Consider the following 26,141-nt stretch of genomic DNA (forward strand, 5'->3'; position numbering starts at 1 on the left):
AGTCTTTTCATTTCTTTTTTCATTAAGTTTGCTTGGGGGGTTTATCAGTTTCATTTATTCTTTCAAAGAACCAACTCTTTCATTTGTTTATTTTTTGTAGGGTTTCCTTTATCTGAATTGCATTAATTTCTGCTTTGATCCTTTTAATCTCCTCCCTTCTTTGGCCTTTGGGCTTGACTTGTTCTTCTTTTTCTAAAACTTTGAGGTGCAGCATTAGGCTATTTATTTGTTCTTGCTGTATTTTCCTCATGTGTGAGTTTATCACTATAAATTTACCTCTGAGGACTGCTTTCATTGCATCCCACAGATTCTGGTAAGTTGTATCTTCATTTCCATTTATTTGTAGGTATTTTAAAATTTTTTCTTTAATTTCTTCTGTGATCCATTGGTTGTTCAGGAGGTTGTTGTTTAATTTCCATGTGTTTATGGAGTTTTTGGAGTTCTTTTTGTCATTAATTTCCAATTTCATTGCAGTGTGGTCAGATAATATGCATGGGATAATTTCAACTCTTTTGCATTTAGTTAGATATGCTCTGTGGCCCAAAATGTGGTATATTTTAGAGAAAGTCTCATGTGCAGCTGAGAAAAATATGTATTCTGATGTGGTGGCGAGGAAGACTCTGTATACATCTACTAAGTCCATTCATTCACAGGTTTAGTTTAGATCTGTTATTTTTTTTGCTGACTTTTTCTCCACTTGATCTATCTCTTTGTGTCAAAGGGGTATTGAGTTCCCCTACTACAATGATGTTATTAATTATTTTGGTTTCCATGTCTGTTAGATTTTTCTTATATCATTTGGTACTCTAATATTTGGTGCATACATGTTTATGATTGTAATCTCTTTCTCTTGCAGTTTTCCCCTAACAAATATGTAGTGACCTTCTTTTGATTGTTCTCAGTTTGAAATTTACATTGTCTGCAAACAGAATAGCTACCCCTGCTTTTTTGTGGGTTCCTGTTGCATGGAGAATTGTTTTCCATCCTTCGACGTTCAGTCTATAGATTTCCTTTTGAGTACAATGTGTTTCCTATATACAGCATATCACTGGATTTTGTTGCTTAATTCACTCTGGCAGTGTGTTTCTTTTGACTCATGAATTGAGGCAATTTACATTTATAGTTATAACTGATATGTGTTGGCTTATCATTGTCATGGTATTTACTTGCTATTGGTTTCCTACTTTTTCTACCTGTTTAATTGCTTGCTCTGCCTGTGGGTTCCTTTCTATTGTTGTTCTTGAAATTGCGGTCATGTTTTTCTCTGTCTAGACTATCTTTTCATACTCTTTGTAAGGATGGTTTGGCACTCATGAAGTTCTTCAGTTGTTCTTTGTTGTGGAAATATTTTACTTCTCCCTTGAATTTGAAGGATAGTTTAGCAGGATACATCAGTCTTGGTTGGAAGCTGTTTTGTCTCAGGACTTGTAATACTTTGCTCCAAGCTCTTCTCAATTGGAGGGTTTCTGTTGAGAAGTCTGCCATGATTCTGATGGGCTTTCCTTTATAGATGATCTGTTTCTTTACTCTAGCAGCTTTTTTTTTTCCCAGTACTGGGAATCGAACTCATGACCTCGCACTTGCCAGGCAGGCACTGTGCTGCTGAGCTAAACCCCCAGCCCCTACTCTAGCAGCTTTTACTAGTCTGTTCATTTGCTGGAGATCTGGGATCTTGATTATTATATGTTGGAGTGTAGTTTTATTTTGGTTATGAGCAGTTGGAGTTCAACATGCCTCCTTTACCTATATATCAGATTCTGCTTCTATGTTTGGGAAATTTTCTGCTATTATTTCTACAAATATTCTTTTTATATCTTTTGTGTTGCCTCCTGCTGTTTCATTGCCTCCTATTAGTCTGACATTATTCCTGTCTGCCTCATCTTGCAGCTGTTGAATTGATTTTTTTCCTGGATCCTTTTTGATTTTAAGAGGGCCTTTCTTTCACAATCACTAGCTGTATTCGAGATCTGAAATTCTATCTTCAGCTTCATTCAACTGGTTTTGCCAGCTTTCAATGGAAGTTTTGATTTCCTGGATGTGTCTTTGATACTGTTTCATGCATCCTAGTTCATTCTTACATTGTTCATGTAACATTTCCATCCATTGTTTATGTTCATCTATTTTTTTATATATTTCTTCTCTATATGTGCTGAGCAATTCATTCATAATTATTGTCATTTCATTTTTTGCCTGAGAGATTATTCCTGATCTGGTCTCTTTTATGGCCTGATGAAGTTGTTTCTTACTTCCACTGTAATCATTTCAGCAATTTTAAGTGTGTGTTGACCAAGTTCTCCTATGTCAATGTCTCCTGGACTTTTTCTGAGTTGGTGGAGTTCTGAGATTGCATTTTAGTCCTTTGTCTTGTCATGTTTGATGCTGGAAGCAGAAGGTTCAGTCTCCCTCTTCTTTGGCAGCTCAGCAGAGGTTGTTAGTGTCCCTAGTTTTCTTGGTGGTCAGACTTGCTCTTCAGTGTCTGCTGAGATGCACTGCTTAGTCTGGGTTCTTCTGACAGATGGTGAAGTGTACCTAGTTCTCCCAGGTCTCAGATGCAAACTGCGATGTCACCAGATGGCAGACCATCTGAACCAGTGTCCCCTTGCAGCTCAGGGCACACGTATGACCCAAAAGCAAGCTGCACTGGTGGCGCAATCATGGATCAGTGGTCCTGTATTCCCAGGCAGTCTAGAGCACAGGCAGAACCCAGACATGAATTGCAGGGTCAACTGTTTGTGGCCCACTTGATTATGTGTCTCCAGGCAGCTCAGGGCATGCACATGAACCAGATGTGGTCTTCACTGGTGGTGATCATGGACCACCTCTGACTGTGACTACCAGGAGGTCAGGGCACAAGTAAAGCCCAGGCTAGAACTATGGTGCTAGAAGTTTGTGGACTGTCTACTCTAGTACCTCAGGTGGTGCAGGGCATGCACAGGGAGGGCCCAAACACAAACCCCTGTGTTAGCAGTTTGTGGACCTTCTGAGTCTGGATCCCCTGTCATACCAGGTGCATAGAGGGCAGAGACTCAGACTGTAATGGTGGCGGGGTCACAGGTCATGTGCTCTGTCCCCAGGAAGTAGATGGGAAATCCTAGTTCTCTGGGTGTTCAGCTGAGAACCATGATGTCAGTGGGTCACGGACCACCTGATTCTGTGTCTCCAGTCAGCTCAGGGTACATAAAGGAGTCAGATGTGGGCTGCACTGGCGGTGATCACAGACTACCTGTCTCTGTGACCTCTGGGAGGTCAGGGTGCAAGTAAAGCCCAGACTCAAACCACGGTGCTAGCAGTTCATGCTCTGCCTGCTCTAGTACCTCACGTAGTGCAGGGCATGTGCAGGGAGGGCCCAAACATGAAACCCTGTGTTATCATTTTGTGGGCCTTCTGAGTCTGGGTCTTCTGTCTGCACTGGGTGCATGGAGGGTGGAGACTCCTTGCAGTTCTTATGAGATAACTAATTCCTAGTGATAGTTCTGATGTAGAGTTAACATGCTTTCCATGGCAAACAAGCATTTTATTCTATTCTAAGGGTATCTACTGTGAAACTCAAAAGTAGCTCTATCAAATTAGGAATTATACAAGTGGTGTGCTGTATCTACCCACTACTACTAACTCAATACTTCACAGCACATATTCACAATTACACTAAAATGAGAAAAATAAATATTATAAAAATAATATAACAATTAATTATTATAATAAAGCATAATTATTATGTAAGTGGTGTACTAGAGTTCAGGGCTATGCAAGGTAATGTTTCCCTGGTTCTCCAAGGCCACTGCAGCCATGGTCCAAGTAGGCATGGCTACTGCTCCAGCTTGTGGCAGACTTTAGCATTATCTGTGTGATGATAGTTTTGCAAGCATGAAGAATGCAAGAGTTATGAGATCATGGAGGATTTCACCCAGATTTCAGATGAAGGCTAGGCAATATATTACAGAGTTCCACTCTCTACCACTAGCCCATGGAAAAGTGAGGCTCTGAGAGTGATCCCACATATTCAGTGGAGACCCAAGAAATTTGGAGAAGCCAACAAGGTGAAATGTGGAATGTCTTCAGGCAGTGAGCAGAGCTGGTGCAGGAGAGAGGCCATGTGATCTGCAACCATCAAGGACATGGTTGGGTTGCCCAAGACATTTGGAACTCACATCTCACCACCATACACCCCAGAGCTGATCATAGAGCTATGGGATATAACGTTTGCCATGGTGGGTTTTGGTTTTTGTCTTAGTCACTTTTCTGTCACTGCACACAATATTCAACACCCACAACTTAAAGGAGGAGAGGTTTACTTTGACTCTTGGTTTCAGTCCATGGTCTGCTGGGTCCATGGAGGAAGTGCCACAGTGGAAGGGCGTGGTGAAGGAAAAGCTGTTCAACCTATCATGGCTGGGAAGCAGAGGGAGAAAGGAGGAGCTGGATACAATACACTTTTCCAGGTGATGGACCCAGAGACCTCCCTCTTTTGATCAGGCCCACATCCTAACAGCACATTCAGCTCTGACCCTCACAAGTTCTGAACTTATAGTGCCTCATAATCTAGTCACCTTCCCAATACCCCACCTCTGAGCACATGAGTCTTTCACGGATCATTTAAACCTAAACCATAACAGTCTTTCTTTGTTTATGTTCCTTTTTAGTCCCTCTGCTTCTCCTCTTTTGGATGGGAATGTTTATCCTGTACCATTGTATCTTAGGAGTGTATAACTCATAGGCATTCACTGCTAAGTGTTGCTTGAGCTTCAGGAAAGATTCTGGATTTTGACCTTAGATTTGAGAAATGCTGGAACTTTTGAAACCGTGGCAACTCTTAGAGATGAGGTAAATACATTTTCATAAATATACTGACATGAATTTTTGGGGGCCAATGGCAAAACAGTATCATTGGGCTGGGGATTTAGCTCAGTGGCACAAGTGCCTGCCTGGCAAGCACAAGGTCCTAAGTTCAATTCCTGGTACCAAAAAAAAAAGAAAAAAAGTTATCATTTAGATAAAAAATGTCCCCAAAAGACTCATGTGCTCAGACGGGCTTGTGGAAGATGATTAGACTGTAGGGTACTAACCTAATAAGATTAACTCCTTGATGAATTTATGGCTGAATGTGCTATTAGAAAGTGGAGACTGGTTGGAGGAAGTAGGCCACTGAGAGTATAACATGGCATGGAAAGTTTTGTCTCTGCCTCCTTGTCTGTCACTCTTAAACCCACTCTCTGCTTTCTCTGCTATGAGATAAGCAGCTTTCCTCTGCCATACTGCTTCTGCCTTGAAATCAACTGACAACAGACTGAAAACTCTGAAAGCATGAGCCCAAATGAATCTTTTCTCCTTTAAACTGTGCATGTCTGGTATTTTTGTACTGGAAACAGAAAGTTAATGCAATAGTCAAACTAAATATCAATCAATATATATTAAATATTTGCATTAAATGGTCAACAGGTGGGACAACCTCAATCTAAGCCATACGTTTATCTCAAGAAAGAAATATATCAAAGACATTTATTGATTTAAAATGTGAAGAGGGAGAATACAACTCCCATATGTGTAAACCAAAAATTTATGGAATATGAATGACCAACGAAAAACCAAAATAATACTCATATACTTAATATCTTAGACATTTAAATACTAAAAATAAATGTAAAATGTGTAAGATTCATATGACAATGCCTTAGTGAGAGTAGCTTTACTATGCCTTAGTTAAATAATTAGTAGAAATTTACAGAACAGTTGTATCATGGGAGTCAGATTTTCTTCTTGGAACAAACCCTAAAACTTGTCTGTGTCAAATATTTCTAGGTATGGCTATATAATTTCAGTCAACAAATATTTATTACTGTGTCTACTATCTGAAAGGCCTTCTCCTAAGCAGTGGAATAACCAAATATCAACTAAGAAAAGCGAGAGAATAAGAACTTAGAGTAATCCACATACTACTAACATATCCACATATTACTAAGGTGTATTCTCCTTCTTTACATTTTAAATTAATAAATGTCTTTGACATATTTCTTTCTTGAGGTAGACATATCACCTAGACTGATGTTTTTCCACATGTTGACCATTTGATACAAATATTTAATATATTTTGATTGATATTTAGTTTGACTATTGCATTAGCTTTCTGTTTCCAGAACAAAAATCCTCATATTCCATATTGAGGTTAAGTGATGGTTTCATCAGAGCAATTTCAAAAAAAGGTCAAGAATCAGATTCTGTCTGCAATATTACATTTTGATTTTTGAGAATGTATACTTACTATAAAATAAATATCCCATGGCAACTTGTATCTGCATAACAACACACATTTTACTGTTTAAAAATTGAAAAGCTTCATTTTCACTATTTAAAATAAGCTCTCAAAGTATTATGCAACTACAGGATTTCCAAATCTTTACAGGCCTTTGACCCAATGTGTGTGGAATTATAGGCAATAAAGTAAGCTTTCAGGAAGCAAAATATTTAATGTTCACAGCACCTTCATACTAATAGCATTCGCCTCCATTTTCAACCCTAAAAGCAAAAGGATTTTTCTGCAAAACATTTCTACTCCATGTTTGTAAATCCTTCTTCACTCTCTACTTTTTACCATTTATGAGTAGGTCACAGTGAAAGTAGAAATGCTCCTACATAAGTTCCAAACTCACCTTGTCCCAGAGCCACTTGATTAGTTTGCTCACCTTAGTTCTTACAAAATTTGTTAGTTAATCACAGCAACTGGGAGATTTTTGTCTATCATGATGCTCCTTTCCTCAGACCTTCCAGCTCATCCATATTTGAACAGCTCTAAAAGCAAAATCCTTACAGTGTGACTTGGTAACTTTAATCATTTTAGATGGTATAAACAATTTCTCTACCTTCCATAACAGAGCAGGTATGAAATACATTTTTACTTCCTACAAATATGGCACTCGAAATTTACCCAAATCATGTCATATTTACTAGTGACCCAAGCAACTGGATATCTTGATCCAGGAAGAGTTGAGGATAGATTAGTACCATTTTTATGAAGAAAAAGTACCTCCAACAAACTACTGAGAAAAATAACCAGGGATACCTAAAGGGCACGGCATGCTGGTAAAGATTACGTAGTTGGCCCTCTAGAGGACAGGAACCCTGATTTATAGGTTTATCATCTTCAGTGAAGGTCAGTTTTAAGCTACTCTTTGATGCTTTTAGAAAGAGAGCTGGAGGAGATGGGAAGCACACACTATAATGCTGCATAGGAATTTCACCGTACAGATACAACAACCACAAAGAAATGTAATAAGTATTAGTTTTTAATAAATTTAAATGGAAATAATGTTTTAATAAAAGCTGCCTAATTCCTGATTTGCGCTAGTTCTAAAAATTTAATGATCTGCCCTGGTGAGCTGATGTGAACTAGCTCCATGGTTCCCCTACCAAGGAAATCAGGAAACAACATAGGTGCACTCATGTTGAGGGTGGCCTGAACCATGTAAAATATGATCAACACTAAGAATACAAGCTTAGATCCATGACTTTGAAAAAGGTTGTAGCAATAGGTGCCCCTGGAGCTTTTACTTCTTACCTTCATGACAAATCTACTTTTGGTAAACAGTTATACCAATGCACAAAAGCAGATATGGGACTTTCCAAGTGGTGAAACAGGACCTATAAGGGCTTAGATCCAGTTCCTATCTTTGTAAACGTCACTGGGACAAGTGGCAGACTAGGTGGAGCCTACAAATTCTTCAAGAAAGTAGGGAGGTCAGACTGAGGGAAGGAGATTTGGGTCAATCTACAGTGCAGAAGGAAAAGGTCAAAGAATGCTCCATGGCCTGAGTTGTGAGCCAGAACTGGCAGAACTTGTTGCTTTCACTGAATAAGGGTCTTAATCTGTATTCACCTGTTTCTGAGCCTTTTCTGAACATATGTTATGATAGATAAGGTAGAAACTGGAATTGAATACATGGAAGATATCAGACACCAGTCAGGAGATTCAATCACAGATGATTTATTATTACATAGTTGGAACACCTCAGTGTGAGGTGACAGATGTGGTGGAGAAATTGTTTGTTTCCTTCTTGAGGTAGGCCACTTCAGAAGGTTTTTGTACATCTTTTGCCTCAGCATTAGATTCCTTGTTTGCTGGAGACTTGCTGTAGGAAAAACCAAAACATAAAATCCCAGTGTTGCTCAACCTTTTTATAAATAACATATTTTAAAACTCAAGTAATTAAAAACAAGGGTGATTGAAGGGCAAAATTACAAAAGAAAACTAATTCCAGAAAAAAACCAAGAATAACACTTGTTATTTCAACTTCATATACTCTTCAGTTTTTAATACAAGAAGCTTCCTAAATTACTATTTGTCCATGTTGAGAATATATTCAGGTCAATAAATAATGTAAGTGCCTTAGAAACTCCACTTCAGAATCATTTTGATTTAGAATAAAAAGTAAAAAGTAATGGTGATTCTAACTATAGATATATTTTAAATTAGATAAAAACTCCAACTCCAACATACAAATGCACACACACCTATGTACATGTAACCATATACTGAGAACTTTATATAATGATTATCCTGGGTGTACCAGTATTAGCAATGATTATTATTTCAGTTTTTTCAGACCCATATTTTTAAATGGGTATGAAAGGAGAATGATGAAAGAGACAAGATTTATGCATTCCAAATTCTCTTCCAGGACAAGGATCTTAACACCATTAAAAATTAAAACATCCTTTAAAATTATGGAAAACGAAGCAAATATAAAAAATGTAATCAAAATTGTTAATTATTAAGTAGAAAGCTGAAAATGACAAATATATTTATTTTAAACCAAAATAATAAACCAATATATAAAAACTGCAAATTTATTAACTGAAAGCTAGGTCTAAAATATCAATTTAAGTTACAAAAATTGGTGGAGGAGATGAGAAAAGTTTAAATGTATCAAGCATCTTTTATGCTAACAATGTCTGAAAAGTTCTTAATTCCATATGACCATATTGTGTTCTATTTCTATTCTCATACTTAGTACAGAAATAGTTTATTACTAAATGACACAGTGGAAAATTACAAACAAAATTCAATAGAATAGTGAAAGAAAGGAAAATTTTAGATATGCTAGAGCTTAGAAAGTATACCACTCACATGTCTGACTGACTTAAAACAAATAATTTCTGAAGTTACAGCTTCATGCAAAAGAACTAGTATTTTGGCAATAGATAGAAATAAAGAAGAAAGATATACATGATTTGATCAATTCTTTTCCAGAATTTTCTGCTTTGAGGCTCTAACTGTACAATTGTTCCAAGATGTGTGTACATTAGTGTTTATTATAGGATGTTTGTAATAACAAAAAAATTTATAACAATTATTTTTATTTAAAATTAAATGTCACAAAATGATGATCAAAGCCTATATTTCAATATATAAAAGTTGTAATACTATTGAAAAAAAACCTGAGTATTGTTAATGTTTTGAGTAGAAAAATATCTAAGAAGATGTACAGAGATATTATTACTGGAAACTTTTTGTTTTATGAATATGAGAATTTTCACCTTAATTCATGTATCTACTAAGGCTTCTTCTATATTTTGGTATATATTTTATAGTACCTTAAAATCATAAAAATTGTGTCTTGAAAATAAAAAGGTATATATGTTAATTCATATTACTTAATAGTAAGGTTTGCCTCAATATCACACATTGCTCTTGCATGTGACTTTAAGAATTTTTTCCTAATTCTCCCACCTATTTATCCAAAAAAATTCCTGAGTTTACATTAGATATTTAGAAATCTACATACTGGATATACATGATTAATGTTGGGAAAAAAGTAAGACTTATAGTTGGGTTGTTTCCAATATTTTGTTCTTACAATTAATTTTTCTGTGAACATTCTTGTGAGTATCTACTGGTACACATGTGTGCACATTACTAATGGTACACACCAACAAATGGAATCTAGGGGGTTAGATTATAGAAGTTTTCCAAATATATTTTGCAAATCTAGACAACCTCAAGGATATGCATAAGTTCCATTTGCTCCATGTTCTCACCAAGTGACAGTATGAGTTTTTTATAATAGCTAGCTCATAGAGCTTTTAGTTTGCATTTTCCACTTCACTATTGAGCTGTAGAATCTTTTATAGGCATTGTTCATACAGATACTCTCTTTTTCTTTTCAGAATTTAATTTTAAAAATTTTGTTGTTCCTTACTAGGTTTCACAGACACTTACTAGTCAATCAACTAGAGTCTCCTAATGCTCATCCCTCTCCCTCAAACAAAAACAAGTTAGCAGAAACCTTACAGAGCACAAGGTCAGCATGAGAGCTTGGAAAGGGGAAGAAAACATCTAGATTCACCATTCCATCCCCATTGGGATCAGCTGGGACCTAGGAGGGACTTCTTCTGTGTGCCAAAGATAGTCAGGTGCCCTCAGCAACCCTCAGTACTTCAGTGCATACCTGCATCTCCACTCCTGAAGAACCTTGCAGTTCTCATAGGTCTCAAGCGAGTTTGGGTAGCTATCTTGAATACACACAAGAGTACTACTCTAGAGAAAAAGCCCAAGTTGTACCCTGCTTTCAGTGGTCCAGACTGCTACCATACTGCACAGTCTGAAAACTAGAACCATTACCTCAGTAAATCCTGCTCTAGGGCCAGTGGCTAGTGCACTCCATCATCCCTGAAGCTCTTTCATCATGACGTCATGAGTAATAGATCACTGCTCAGCTGAGATGGTGCAGCTTCCTATCCCCTGGAAACAAATTGCTAGGATGCATTCATCTCCCTCATACCAGCTGCTGCTGTGATGTGTTTCTGGCTACTCAGAGCACAAGCTCTATGAAGCAGATGTGTCCCCAGGTATCTTAACCAACACAGGTCCTATGTGTCACTCCTAAAATTAGCCCCTTAGCACCCAAGCTCACATGATACCTACTGCCTCTGTGTACCAGAATTACAGAAGAGAAGACTTATCTCAATAAACATAGCTCCCTGCCATCCAGAAACCATCCCAGAGGAGTTGCCATGATCGTAGGCACTTCACACAATACTGTGCTGTAAGGGCAGTTATAAAATAGCAAATTTTTACATATTTTACAGCAAAAGTTAAAAACCAATTAATGGCCTATGACTATATTCCTGCTCTTGTCATGGAGGTAGCCTGCTACATTCAGTCTGCCTTGACTATGTGCATCCAGCTGCTTCTCTTTGATAGTGCACTGGGCCAACTTGACTGTCTAGCTTGTGTCTTTCCTTAGTTAGAAAAATATATATTGTTTCCAACTTGCTTCAAGGGCTTCATGTCTGGGACAAACTGACCAGCCAAAGACCCATTTAACTCTACTTGCTGTGTTCACACCCTCTCCCTTCTTTCCCAAAGTGTTCCTACCTTATGATAAACAATTCCTTCTAAGTAAATATATTTGCTTGACAACATACGATTCAATATATATAACCAATCATGTAATAAACTGCCATCAGTTTATTCTTGTCCTTCCTGCTTGCAAGCTGTGTTTAAACTGAACTCTAAGCTGACTCATGGCTAATGATTTAGGACTGATTGCCATCAGCCTACTAGAGTAATAAATGTTGCCTTCTAACTCCTCAATACAAAGTCTTCCACTTGGTTTGATATTAGTTTTTCTGCAACAGTGCCTCTATGAGATACTAAAACCAGAGAAAGGCCCAACCAAAAAAGAGAACTACAGGCCAATCTCCCTAATGAACATAGATGCAAAAATCCTCAATAAAATTCTAGCAATCAGAATGCAGCAAATCATCAAGAAGATTATACATCGTGACCAAGTGGGATTCACCTCAGAAATGCAGGCATGGTTGAAAATACACAAATCAATAAATGAAGCACATCATATCAAGACAGCTAAAGACAATAAGCACATGATCATCTCAATAGATGCAGAAAAATGTTTGGCAAAGTTCAACACTCAGTCATGGTTAAAACCCTACAGAAAATCAACACAGATGCTCTTTAACTCAATCTTATAAAAGCCATCTAGGACAAACCAACAGCCAACATCATACTAAATGGAATAAAATGAAAGCCTTCACTTTAAAACCAGGAACAAGACAAGGATGTTTACTGTCACCACTCCCATTGAATGTAGTTCTAGAAAAATTAGCCAGAGCAATTAAATAAGAGAGAGATATAAAAGGACTATGGACATGAAAGGAAGTGAAATTATCATTATTCACAGATGACATGATACTCTATATTGAAGATCACAAAAGCTCCACCAAAAGATTTCTAGATTAAATAACCAAATTCAGTAGCATGGCTAGACATACAGTCAGCACTCAACTATCAATAGTATTGCTGTACGTTAACAATAAATACACTGAGAGAGAAATTAGAGAAACCATACCTTTCACAATAGCATCCAAAACAGTGAAAAACTTAGGAATCAATCTGAGGGAAGTAAATGATCTATACAGTGAAAATTATGGTTCTCTTAAAAAAGAGATCTGGCCAGGGTATAGCTCAGAGGCATAGCAACTGCCTGGCAAGCTCAAGGTCCTGAATTTGATTCCCAGTACCAAAAAAGTAAACAAACCAACAGATTTATCTACTGAAAGAAGAGATCAAAGAGGATTTCAGAAAATGGAAAGATATTCCTTGTTTATGGATAGGAAGAACCAACATTGTGAAAATGGCCATACTCCCAAAACTGTTACACAGATTCAATACAATCCCAATCAAAATAAAATTAGCATACCTCACAGACTTAGAGAAAACATTCTTAAAATTCATCTGGAACCACAAGAGACCTAGAATAGCAAAGGCAGTCCTGGGCAACAAATGCAAAGCGGGAGGCATCACAATCCCTGACTTGAAATTATACTATAACACTACTGTGATAAAATCAGCATGGTACTGGCAAAAATCAGACCAGAGGATCAATGGAAAAAGTTAGAAGATGCATAAACAACTACAAACATACTCAATCACTTTATTTTTGACAAAGGGGCCAAACATGTTCACCGGAAGAAAGATAGCTTCTTCAATAAATGGTGCTAGGAAAACTGGCTGTCCAGATGCCAAAGACTAAAACTAGACTGATGTCTATCACCATGTACTAAACTGAAGTCAAAATGCATCAAATACCTAAATATTAAAACAGAAATATAAAATCTACTGGAAGAGAAAGTAGATAGAAATCTTGAAGACATAAGGGGAGGCAGACAGTCCTTGAACAAAAACCAAACTGCACAGAAAATACTTCAAAGAATCAACAATGAAGATTTCATCTTATTGAAAAGTTTTTTTCATGTCAAAATAAATCACTGACAGAGTAAAAAAAAAAATCCATATATTGGGAAAAAATTTTAGCCAACTGTCCTTCAGACAAAGGAGTTCTACCTAGAACATATAAAGAATAAAAAAAATCAGGCCCCCAAAATGCAAAGACCCAAAGAGAAATGAGCATCTGAGATGAATACATACTTCTCAGATGAAGAAATACAAATGGCAAATAAATACATGAAAAAATGTTCAACATCACTGATCATTTGAGAAATGCAAATTAAAACAACCATGAGATTCCATTTTATCCCAGATAGAATGGTTATCATCATGAAAGCAACCAATAACAAAAGCTGATGAGGCTGTGGGGAAAAAGAACCCTTCTCCACTGTTGGCAGTGTAGACTTGTAAAACCACTATGGAAATCGGTGTGGAATTTCCTCAAAAAACTAGGATTGAAATTCCCATTCCACCCTGCTATTCCCCTTCTGGGTATTTTCCCAGAAGAATTGAAAACATCATACCACAGCAATATATGTGCACCCATGTTTATAGCAGCACAATTTGTCACAGCTAAATCTTGGAAACACTGAAATGTATATCACCTGAGAAATGAATAAAAAAGATGTGTGGTTATTGTCCCGAGCCTACAGTGTCGGTAGAAAGAAAGTGATTCTCACCCCACATGTCCTTCAGTGCCCCAAGTCTACAGTGCCAGTTTGAGGAGATGCCAGTAGGAGGAGAATAACTCCACACCCTGAACACACTCCACTGTCTGGAGTAGTGCTTCTGGCAGAAACATTAAAGGCAGTGCCAGAGGAAAGAGAATAAGCCTGCATCTTGCACATCTTCCATTGTTCCAGATCAGCAGTGGCAGTGGGAGGAGAGTTACAGTGCCAGTAGGAAGAGACCCCAGGACTGTGGTGCTGGCATGAGGACACATCCAGAGGAAAAGACACCTCCTAGTGAAAGCTCAACATCAGTGATTAAGAATATCTAATATTAGAAAGCTAAAAGCACCAACACTGAAAACAAATAAAGTAGAACATAGAAAATGACAAGATGAAGAGGCAAAATGTAATCCCAAACATCCAGCCCACCAAGGACAAGTGCAGAGCACAAATACATAGAGGAAATCAGAAGCCAACAAATGAAACTTTCTAAAATGATAGTAGCAGAATTGAAAAAACAAATGGAAGGGGGCATAGGAAAAATAATCTCTAAGATGCAAAAGAAATCACTGTCAGAATGAAAGACGTTAAAACAGACACAGACAAACAAATACAGGAGCTCAGGAAAATGATGGAAATGATGAATGAAAATCACAAACAGGAAATGGAACCAATGAAGCATATCAAAACAGAAATGCAGGAGATTAGAAACTCCACTGGAAGTATATGCAGCAGGTTGAATGCAGGGGAAGATAGAATATCAGACCTAGAAGACAGGATTGAAACTAGCAACTAGGAAAAGAACGATACCTTAAAAGTCACAAGAGACCATGAAAAATCAGTCTAACAGCTACAGGATGAAGCAAAGAACAACATAAGAATGATTGGAATCAGTGAGAAAGTTAGCACAAAAGCCATTAAAAATCTCCTCACAGAAATAATGACAGAAAACTTCCCAAACATGGATAAAGAATTTGACATACAAATAAATGAAGCATGCAAAACTCCAAATAGCCATGAGCAAAATAAATCCACACCAAGGCATATAATAATCAAGATTCCAGAAATTCAGCACAAAAACAAAGTATTAAAAATAGTTATAGAAAAGAAACATGTCACCTATAAAGGAAAGTCCATCAGAATCACAGCAGACTTCTCAACACAAACTTTCAGGTCAAGGAGAGCTTGGAATAAAGTATTCCACACCCTAAGGGAAAATAATCTTCAACCCAGACTGATGTATCCAGCAAAATTATCCTTCAAAATTGACAGGGAAATAAGATACTTCCATGACAAGGGGCAACTGAAGAAATTTATGACCATTAAACCAGCTCTAGAGAATCCTTGAAAAGAAATATTAGAAAGCAAAAAAGAAGACCACATATGCAGGAACACCAATAGAAGGAAGCGATTAGGCAGGGAAAACAGGGCAGAAGGGCAGAAAACAAACAACATAGAAAAGAAAAGCCAATATATATTCGTTATAATTATCAACGTAAATGCTTTCAACTCACCAATCAAAAGAAACAGACTGGCAGAATGGATTAAGAAGCAAGATCTAACAATATGCTGCATCCAAGAAACACATTTAACCAAAAAGAAATCCATAGACTAAAAGTCAAGGAGAGAAAACAATTCTCCACACCACAGGAACCCATAAAAAACAGGGGTAGCTATTTTATCTGTAGATAGTGCAAACTTTAAGCCAAAACTGATCAAAAGAGATGAAGAAGGTCACTACATATTAGTTAAGGGAAAATTCCAAGAAGCAGAGATAATAATCTAAATATTTATGCACCAAACACAGGTTTGCCCAACTACATAAAACAAATATTAAGTGACATGAAAAACCAAGTAAGCACTGACATGATTATAGTGGGGCATTTTAATACCCCACTCTCACAAATGGATAGATGAACTAGACAGAAAAAATCAATGAAAAAATGTTAGAATTACACCAAACCTATGAAAAGATGAACTTGGTAGATGTCCACTGCACTCCACCCCAAAACAAGAAAACACACATTCTTCTCAGCTGCACATGGGATGTATTACAAAATAGATCATATATTAAATGACAAAACATGATTAAGTAAATGGAGAGAAACTGAAATCATCCCATGCATTTTCTCTGAATATAGTGTAATGAAAACAGAAATCAACAACAAAGTAAATGTCAAAAACTACATTAACACATGGAAATTAAATAACATCTTTCTGAACAATGAATGGGTCATAGAGGAAATTAAAGATGAAATTAAACACTATATACAGTTAAATGACAATACTAATACAACATGACAAAACTTATGGGATGTAATGAAAGCAGTCCTACAAAGAAATTTTATAGCAATGAACTCACACATCAGGAAAGCAGAACAAGCTTCAATAAACAACCTAATGTTGAACCTCAAACTTCTAGAAAAAGAAGAACAAATCAAGCCCAAAGCCCACAGGAGGGAAGAAGTTATCAAGATAAGAGCACAAATTAATGCAATAGAGACTAAGAAAGTCATACAAAGAGTCAATGAGTCAAAAAGTTGGTTATTTGAAAAAATAAATAAAATTGATAGAACATTAGTCGACCTCATCAAAAAAGGAAAAGAAAAACACAAATTCAAGCAATTAAGAATGACAAGGGGAAATAACAACAGATCCCACAGAAATCCAGGAGATCATCAACACCTATTATAAAAACCTATATTTTAAAAAGTTGGAAAACACAGAGGCAATGGACAGGTTCCTAAACACAAGTGAACTACCAAAACTAAGTCAAGAAGATATAAAAATTCCAAATAGCCTGATAACAGCCAATGAATTGAAAATGTAATTAAAAATTTACCACAAAGAAAAGCCCACATCCTGATGGATTCACTGTGGAATTCTACAAAAAGTTTAGAGACAAACTACTGCTACTAATGCTGAAACTCTTTAAAGAAATTAAAAGGGGCACACTACTTCCAAAGTCATCCCCAGAAGCAAGTATTACCGATTCCAAAACCAGAAAAAAACAAACCAAGAAAGAAAACTACAGGCCAATCTCCCTAATGAACCAAGATGCGAAAGTTCTTAATAACATAATGGCAAACAGATTGCAGCAAACCATCATGAAGATTACACATCATGACCAAATAGGATTCATAGCAAGGATGCAGGGATGGTTTGACATATGAAAATGAATAAATGTAATACACCATATTAACAAATCCAAAGGCAAAAACCACATGATCATCTCAATAGATGCAGAAAAAGCTTTTGACAAAGTCCAACACTTGCTCATGATAAAGACCCTACAGAAAATTGAAATAGATGGTCTTTACCTCAATCTTATAAAAGTGATCTATGACAAGCCATCTGCTAATATCATACTAAATGGTCAAAACCTGAAAGCTTTCACTCTAAGATCAGGAACAAGACAAGGATGTCTATTATCTCCACTACTATTCAGAATAGTTCTGGAAACATTAGCCAGAGCAATTAGACAAGAGAGAGAAATAAAAGGAATAAGGATAGGAAAGGAAGAAATTAAATTATCATTATTTGAAATTGACATGATACTCTACATAGAAGATCCCAAAAACCCCACCAAAGACTTTTAGAGTTAATATCCAGATTCAGTAGTGTAGTGGGATGCAACGTTAACATTCAAAAGTCTATAGCATTCCTATACACAACCAAAACTCTTCCCCCCAAAAAAATGAAATATCTAGGTATCAACTGAACAAAGGATGTAAAAGACCTATACAGTGAAAATTACACTACTCTAAAAAAAAGGAGATTGAAGAGAATATCAAAAAATGGAAAGGTATTCCTTGATCTGGGGTCAGAGGAACCAATATAGTGAAAATGGCCATACTCCCAAAACTCCTACACAGTTTAATGCAGTCCCAATGAAATACACCTCACAGACCTAGACAAAATATTTCTGAAATTCATTTGGAACCAGAAAAAACCTAGAATAGAAAAAGCAATTCTGGACAACAAAGGCAAAGCAGGGGCATTACAATCCCAAACCTGAAATTACACTATTAAGCTACTGTGATAAAATCATCTTGGTATTGGAAAAAAACAGGCCTGAGAATCAGTGCAACAGAATATAAGATGCAGATGCACCCCCAAACATACTCAGCCATTTTGTCTTTGACAAAGTAATCAAGCATGTACACTGGATGAAAGATCATCTCTTTAATAAATGGTGATAGGAAAACTGGCTTTGCACATGCTGAAGGCTAAAGCTAGACCCACAGCTATCACCAGTCACTAACTAAAATCAAAATGGATCAGGGATCTAAATATTAAAATAGTAACACTAAATCTACTAGAAGAGCAAGTAGGTAGAAGTCTAAGAAACATAGGTGTAGGCAGAGATATCACGAGCAAAACCCAGACTGCAAGGGAAATAGTAGAAACAATCAACAAATAGGATTTCTCCTTACTAAAAAACTTTTGCACAGCAAACGAAATCACCAACAAAGTGAAAAGACAACCCACAGAGTGGGAAAAAATTGTAGCCAGTTGTCCCAGAGGCAAAGGATGTATATCCAGAACATACAGAGAATTTTAAAAATTCAGACCCCCAAATTCAGTCACAATCCAAAAGTGGGCATCAGAAATGAATAAGCACTTTTCAGATGAAGAAACACAAATGGTAAATAAATACATGAAAAAATGTTCAACAACACTGGTCATTCGAGAGATGCAAATTAAAGAAATTCAGTCTTACCACAGAAAGAATGGCTATCATCAATAAACCAACTGATAACAAATGCTGCGGGGACTGTGGAGAAAAAGGAGTCCTTCTCCACTGTTGGTGGGAGTGTAGACTGGTACACTCACTGTGGAAATCAGTGTGGAGATTCCTCAAAAAACTGGGATTGGATATCCCATTTGACACAGCTCTTCCCTTTCTGGGTATCTTCCCCGAAGAATTCAAATCATCATACCACAGTGATACATGTTGTTATGGTTGATACATTGTGTCAACTTGGGGAGTCTATAGGTTTGGCTAAATAATTCAGCAGTTCTACATCCTGGGGTGAAAAAGACATGCCCTTCCTGCTCTAGGATGTTGTTCATTGTTTCAGTGTGAGAAATTTAGAAGGTTAACTATGTGATTCAGCAGGAAGCCAGGTTGCTTACTTTGTATTCATACTGAGCCTGTGCAAGAGGAGGGAATGGAGATTATGTAAGTGCCACCCCCTGGGTAGTGGTAGCCTACTTACAATATATGGAAGGGAAAGAGGCTTGCTCTGTGCCATTCCTCCCTTTTGCTCTTGTTGTTTTTGCTGTGTTCTGCCACCATAAACACTTGCCCTCTGCCATGTGCCACTCTGCCTCAGAGTCAGTCAAGTATGGACTAAAACCTCCACAAACTGTGAACTAAACAAATCTTTCCTTCCTTAATTTGGGTATTGGGTATTTTTGTCTCAGCAATGAGAGACAAGTAACCAAGACACATGTGTACCAATGTTATAGTAGCACAATTTGTAATACAGTTAAATCTTGGAAACAACCCAGATGCCCATCAACCAAAGAATGGATAAAAAAGATGTGCGTTTTTTTATACAGTGGAGTACTACTCAACCATAAAGAAAGGTAAACCAGAGATATTTATAGATAAATGGATGCAACTAGAGACCATACTCATAAGTGAAATAAATTAGACCATATGTGTAAGCATTGTATTGTCTCACTAGTGTGAAAAAATGAACAAGTGAATAAGATCTTAAATGTACAGTAGATATTGTGAATTGGGAAGAAAGTGTTCAAAAGAAAGGACAAACTTGGATAAGGAAAAAGGAAATGAAAAGGGAAAAAATACATGTACATACAAGACAGTTCACATTGCTTTGCAGCTAGTTTCTCTTTGTTCATTGAAAAGAAATCCTTGTGTTAATATTGTATAAACAAGATAGCATGCATATGTCTTCTACTCTGAATAACTACTAGGAAGAGGACAATACACAATGTATCAACTATTGTAACTGTCCTAATAACCTGTTTTGAAACCCAGTTTCATTATTATGTTTATCTTTTTTAGAAAAGGAAAAAACAACTGGAATGGGGAAAGGAGAAAAGAAGGAAGGGAAATATATATATTATGTATTTAAAAGATAGCTAGGATAATGATACTACTAATTTCTCTTTGTTTATTAAAAGAACAGTTAATGTTTAATTGTTTAATCAATCTTGCATTCTTACATCTAGTAATCTGAACAATTTAGTTGAAGATAACAGTATGTAATATAACAACCATTGTTAATAGCCTATCATTTTGTTTTGAATTTCTGTATTGTTTTCAGTTTTTGTGTTGTTTTGTTTTTGTCTTCTTGTGGTTATTTTGTTTTTGGTTTTCTTTCTCTTTAAAATAAAAAAATTGTGACATTTTTATATGGTGGAGTATTACTCAGCTATAAAGAAAGATAAACTACAGGCTTTTATAGGTAGATGGATACAACTAGAGACTATACTCATAAGTGAAGTACATCAGACCCACATGTGTAAACATCATATTGTACCCCTAGTGTAAAAAGCAGAAAACGTAAATAAAATCTGAAAGATATGATAGATGTTGTGACAGGGAAAGAAACTGCTAGAGAAAGGAAAAAATAAAGAAGGGAAATATATATTCCCTTCATACATACATACATACATTCATATGTACATACATACATACGCACACACAAGATAGTTAAGATAATTATACTAATTTCTATTGGTTTATCAAAAGGAGCAGTTAATATTTAATTTTTTTGACCAATTTTACATGGTTATATCTGGTAATCTGTACAACTACTTTGAAGATAACAATATGCAATATAACAACCATTGTTGATTTCCTATCATCTTGTTTTGAAATTCTGTATCATTTTAAATGTTTTTTCTTACTTTTTATTCTCTTTAAAATGAGCAAAGAAAAAAATAAATTTAAATTCTCTTTAAAATGAACAAAGAAAAATAAATACACTTCTCACTGTTGTCTGTTCCATAGTATGCATCTCCTTGTGATTAAAATTTTAAGATTAAAATGTAGTTTTGTTCTAGAAAGCAGAGATATAAAGGACACAATTTATATACTCATAATAATAGGATGGTAGTACAAAATTCTTTTACTTTTTTTTCTTTTTTTTTTTTTGGTACCAGGGATCAAACTGCGCTTGCCAGGCAGGCGCTTTTGTCCCTGAGCTATATCCCTGGCACAAAATTCTTTTACATTTTTATATTCTACATTTACCTTTCAGTGGAAGATAATGTGACATTCATGCTTCTGTCTTCTGACATGGAGCTATAAGATGGATAAAATTAGTTTTAAGGTTCAGGAGATCTAAACTCTCTAAAGTTAAAGGGCTATTTGAAAGCTTTTCTTTAAGCTAACAGCATCCCTTAAATCTCTTCTTTCAAAATACATCAAAACAAAATAATTACTATTTCAATATTAGAACATGTGTCAAGACTATCCTATTTTATTTATTCGTCTTACCCTCATTTTATACTCATTCAGTATTTATGATATAAACACACCTATTTATAGGCCCCCTTATTCTATGATATATCTAAGTCAGGTCAAGTTAAGTCAAAACAATAGCTACATTCAATAAAAATCCGTAAAAATCTTACATTCTATTCCATAAATATGTTCATTTTTATGTATTTATGTTCGATTAAAACATTATTTAAACTTAGTTAAAGATTAATTAGCTGCCAGGCATGATGGTGCCCACCTGTAATCCCAGGACTTGAGAGACTGAGGCAGGAGGATTGGCATGAGTTTGAGGCTAGCCTGGGCTACATAGTGAATTCAAGGCCAACTTGAACTGCATATAGAGATCTTGTCTCGAAAAATAAAAGTTTTTAAATTTAGGAAGCCGGCAGCAATCATGCAATAAATGTTAAACAGTATTATTTTAAGAATTTTACAACCACATTATGAACTTAATTATTTCTGTGAGCTCACTTTCAATCTGAGCACTGTGTTTAACAGAGAAGAAAAGACATTGTGCATTTCTACCAGCTAAACACTATCTTGGACCCCAAGTTATAAGCATCTTTATTTCTAGGTTTCATCTACCTTACTTATTTTACTTTATTTGTTATATAATTTCATAGTTATTCTTTAGAAAAAAGCTTCAATCAAATTTTCTAAATATTTCCTCCTATTATAAAACATACTCATATTTTCTCTTTTATTAATTTCTGCAAGATAAAACTAGAAATAAATACTTCCATGGCAAAATATTGAAAATTAGGTAAATGATCTTTTAAAAATATTTAATTTTCTTACTAATGTATAATGCTGCCTGTCTCTTAACCTGATACTAGTACCTATACATGCAAGTTCTAGCTCATTACTTTCTGAATGAACAACTCTGATATTTAGAACAGTAAATAGTATGGAAGGAGGTCCAAAGATATTGTCTTTAACTGAGACACATATTTAAATAAAAATATTTCCCACTGACCTGAGAATGTGTATTTAGTACATTTATGTTTTTTAAATTCCCTTGATTTATAGTGTCACCTATTATAAAGTCCATGGACAACACGGCTACTTTGACAGGCTCAGTGATTTAAAGGGCTAAATAAACCTCCTTAGCAGACAGATTTCCTCCTACAGTAAAACTGAAAGTGAAAATGGTGGTAAACTGAGCGGTTTTACTGATAAGTAAGACTGGAAAACAGTGAGCATCAAAGCAGCTTGAAACATATCTCTGTGACTTGCCTTACCTATAGTCTTAGATATTCCTAATAAAACATGCATATTGTTTTCTGACATTCAATATTAATGAGTAAATGCACACACACACATACACACACACACATATATATATATATATATATACACACACACACATACCTCTCATGTTCTTTTTCCCCTCTGCAGTACAGCTCTCTTAATTTATTTTGCTTTATTAAAATAGCAGCAGCAATAATTAACACAGGTATACTAATGTAGAAAATGAGTTGAATGTTGTGTTTTAAGGGAGCAGCATATTCTGCCCTCAAGTCACTTTTTTCTGTAATAGAAAATATTGATTTTAAATTATTTTACAGACTTCATTATCCAAATGAAAAGGTGAAAAGGATAGCATTACCAACATTATTCCCAAACATTAAAGATCTCATATGTGATGACTATATAATGAGAACAATAAAAAACACCTAATGTATATAAATATGTTATTATGCATGTTTTACTGATATTTTTAACTCTTTATACTGTATAATATTTGCAAACATTTATTTAATCTTTTTCCAGCTTGTCCACCCATCCTGTGGAAGTATATTTGAACTGGATAATAGGTAAAGGCAGGATTTTTTTATTTATATATTTTTTTTTAGTTTTTAAAGGTAAAGAATGAAAACACATTAACAAACAAACAGACATAAACAAAACAACACCCAAACAATAGAAGCAATACAGACTTTCAGACAAGGTCCTAGAAAATTAACAATAGATATTGTATTACATGTTATTATCTTCAAATTGGTTGCTCAGTTAAACAAATAGGCATTTAAGATTCATCAAACAATTAAACATTAACTGTTCCTTTCAATAAAGCAATAGAAGTCAGTAGTACAACTATCTCAGTTATCTTGTGTGTGTGTGTGTGTGTGTGTGTGTGTGTGTGTGTATTTTTCCCTTCTATCTTTTCCTTCATCTCAGTTTTCCCTCCCTTTGAACTGTTTCTTTCCCTTTCACAATATCTATTATACTTTTCAAATTTTATTTACTCTTTTAGATTCCTACACTAGTGAGACAATATAGTATTAATACATGTGGGTATGAGTTATTTCACTTAAGAGTATGGACTTTAGTGGCATCCATTTACCTATGAAAGCCTCAAGTTTATCTTTCTTTATAGCTGAGTAATATTGCATTATGTAAAAATACCACACCTTTTTATCTATTCCTCATCTGATGGGAATTTGGGTGGCTTCCACTATTTAGCTACTACAAACTGAGCAGCTATGAACATGGCTGCACATATGTCACTGTGGTGTAATGTTTGTAATTATCCTGGAAAAATACTCAAAAGGGAAATAGCTGGGTTGAATGGAATTTCTAGTCCTAATTTACTGAGCAATCTCCAAACTGATTTCCACAATGGTTGCACCAGTCTGCATTCCCACCAGCACTGGAGAAGGGTTCTTATTTCTCTACAGCCTCACCAGCATTTGTTGTTGGTTGATTTCTTAATGCTAGCCATTCTTACTGGGGTAAGGTGGAATCTCAATGTTGTTTTAATTTGCATTTCTCAAATGACTAATGATGTTTGACAATTTTTCATGTATTTATTTGCCATTTGTATTTCTTCATCTGAGAAGTGTGTATTCATCTCAGATGCCCATTTTTCTATTGGTCTTTAAATTGGGGGGGGGGCTGATATTTTTAAGTTCTTTATATGTTCTAGATAAAAGTCCTTTGTCTGAGGGAGAGTTAGCCAAAACTTTTTCCCAATTTGTGGGTTTTCTTTTTATTCTGTTGGTGATTTCTCTAGATGTGCAAAAACGTTCAATAATATGAGATCCCACTTGTTGATTCTTTGAAGTATTTCCTGTGCAGTTTGGTTTCTGTTCATGAACTTTTTGTCTACCCCTATGTCTTCAAGATTTTTACCTAATTTCTTTTCCAGTAGATTTAGTGTTTCTGTTTTAATATTTAAATCTTTGACCCACTTTGATTTGACTTTAGGGCATGGGGATAAACATGGGTGTAGATCCAGTCTTCAACATGTGGTGAGCCAGTTTTTTCAGCACCATTTTTTGTTTGTTTGTTTTTGTTTTTCTTCCGGTACCAGGAATCAAACTCACGACCTTGAGCACCATTTATTAAACAGGCTATCTTTCTTCCAGTGAACTTCTTTTGCCCCTTTGTCAAAAATAAGTTGGCTGAGTGTGTTTGTGGTTGTGGCTGCAATTTCCAGTCTGTTTGATTGATCCTCAGGTCTGTCTTTTTGCCAATACTGTGCTGATTTTATCACAGTGGGCTTGTAGTATAATTTCAAGTCAGGGATTGTGATTCCACCTGATTTGTCTCTGTTGCCCAGGATTGCTTTTGCTATTGTGGGTCTCTTCCTGAACTATCCCTGCATCCCTGGGATGAATCCCACTTGGTCATGGTGTATAATCTTCTTGATGATTAGCTGCATTCTGTTCACTAATATTTCACTGAGCAGCTTTGCATTTATGTTCATTAGTGAGATTGGTCTGTAGTTCTCTTTCTTGGTTGGGTGTTTCTCTCATTTTGGTATCAGTATAATACTTGCCTCCAGAAAGGAGTTACAGGGGAATTGTTTCCTTTTCAATTTCATTGAAGAGTTTAAGAAGAATTGGCATTAAATCCTCTCTGTATTTCTAGTAGAATTTAGCTGTGAATCCATCAGGATATGGGCTTTTCTTTGTTGGTAGGTTTTTAATCACATTTTTAATTTCAATAATTGATATTGAGTTATTCAGGATTTTTATTTCTTCTTGATTTAACTTTGGTAATTCATACTTATCCAGGAATCTGTCCATCTCTTCTGTATTTTCCATCTTATAGGAGTTACGATTTTCTAAGTAGGTATTGATGATCTTCTGAATTTCTGTAGGATCCATAGTGATTTCACCCTTTTCATTCCTTATTGCCTGAATCTGAGTTTTTGCTTTCCTTTTTTTGATAAGGTTGGCTAGGGGCTTATCAATTTTATTTATTCTTTCAAAGAACCAACTCTTTGATTCACTAATTCTTTGTAGTGTTGTCTTTGTCTTAATTGCATTAATTTCTGCCCTGATCTTTGTAATTTCCTCCCTTCTTTGTGCTTTGGGCTTGACTTGTTCTCCTTTTTCTAAAAGTTTGTGGTGTAGCATTAGGGTATTTATTTGTTCTCATTCTGTTTTCCTCATGTGTAAGTTTACCACTATAAACTTCCTTGTGAGGACTGCTTTCACTGAATCCCACAGATTCTGGTAAGTTGTATTTACATTTTCATTTGTTTGCAGATACTGTTTAATTTTTTCTTTAATTTCACTTGTGACACATTGGTTGTTCAGGATGCTGTTATTAACTTCCATGTGTTTACAGAGTTTATGTGTTTCCTTTTGTCATTTACTTCCAATTTCATTGCATTAGGGTCAGATAGTATGCATGGGATAATTTAAATTCCTTTACATTTAGTTAAACATGTTCTATGGGCTAGTATGTGGTCTATTTTAGAGAATATCCCATGTGCAGCTGAGAAGAATGTATA

The 26,141-nt window shown here is 35.7% G+C and overlaps 1 protein-coding gene across 4 annotated transcripts in view; it reads right to left on the reverse strand.

Moving 5' to 3' along the window:
- Nucleotides 1–7,954: 7,954 nt before the first annotated feature.
- Nucleotides 7,955–26,141, reverse strand: part of LOC102021276 (disintegrin and metalloproteinase domain-containing protein 5-like) — a 119,635-nt gene continuing 101,448 nt past the window's right edge. For all 4 annotated transcript variants that reach the window (XM_013507719.1, XM_005410549.2, XM_005410548.2 and 1 more), the window contains 3 exons: nt 22,766–22,925; nt 21,146–21,196; nt 7,955–8,120 (listed from right to left, as the gene is read on the reverse strand). In XM_013507719.1, coding sequence (XP_013363173.1) covers nt 8,000–8,120; nt 21,146–21,196; nt 22,766–22,925 — 332 coding nt within the window. In that variant the 3' untranslated portion in view covers nt 7,955–7,999. The remainder of the gene's footprint in view (nt 8,121–21,145; nt 21,197–22,765; nt 22,926–26,141) is intronic.

The sequence above is a fragment of the Chinchilla lanigera genome, unplaced genomic scaffold, assembly GCF_000276665.1.
Source record: "Chinchilla lanigera isolate Chin_1 unplaced genomic scaffold, ChiLan1.0 scaffold00135, whole genome shotgun sequence".
In the NCBI taxonomy this organism is placed as follows: Eukaryota; Metazoa; Chordata; class Mammalia; order Rodentia; family Chinchillidae; genus Chinchilla; species Chinchilla lanigera.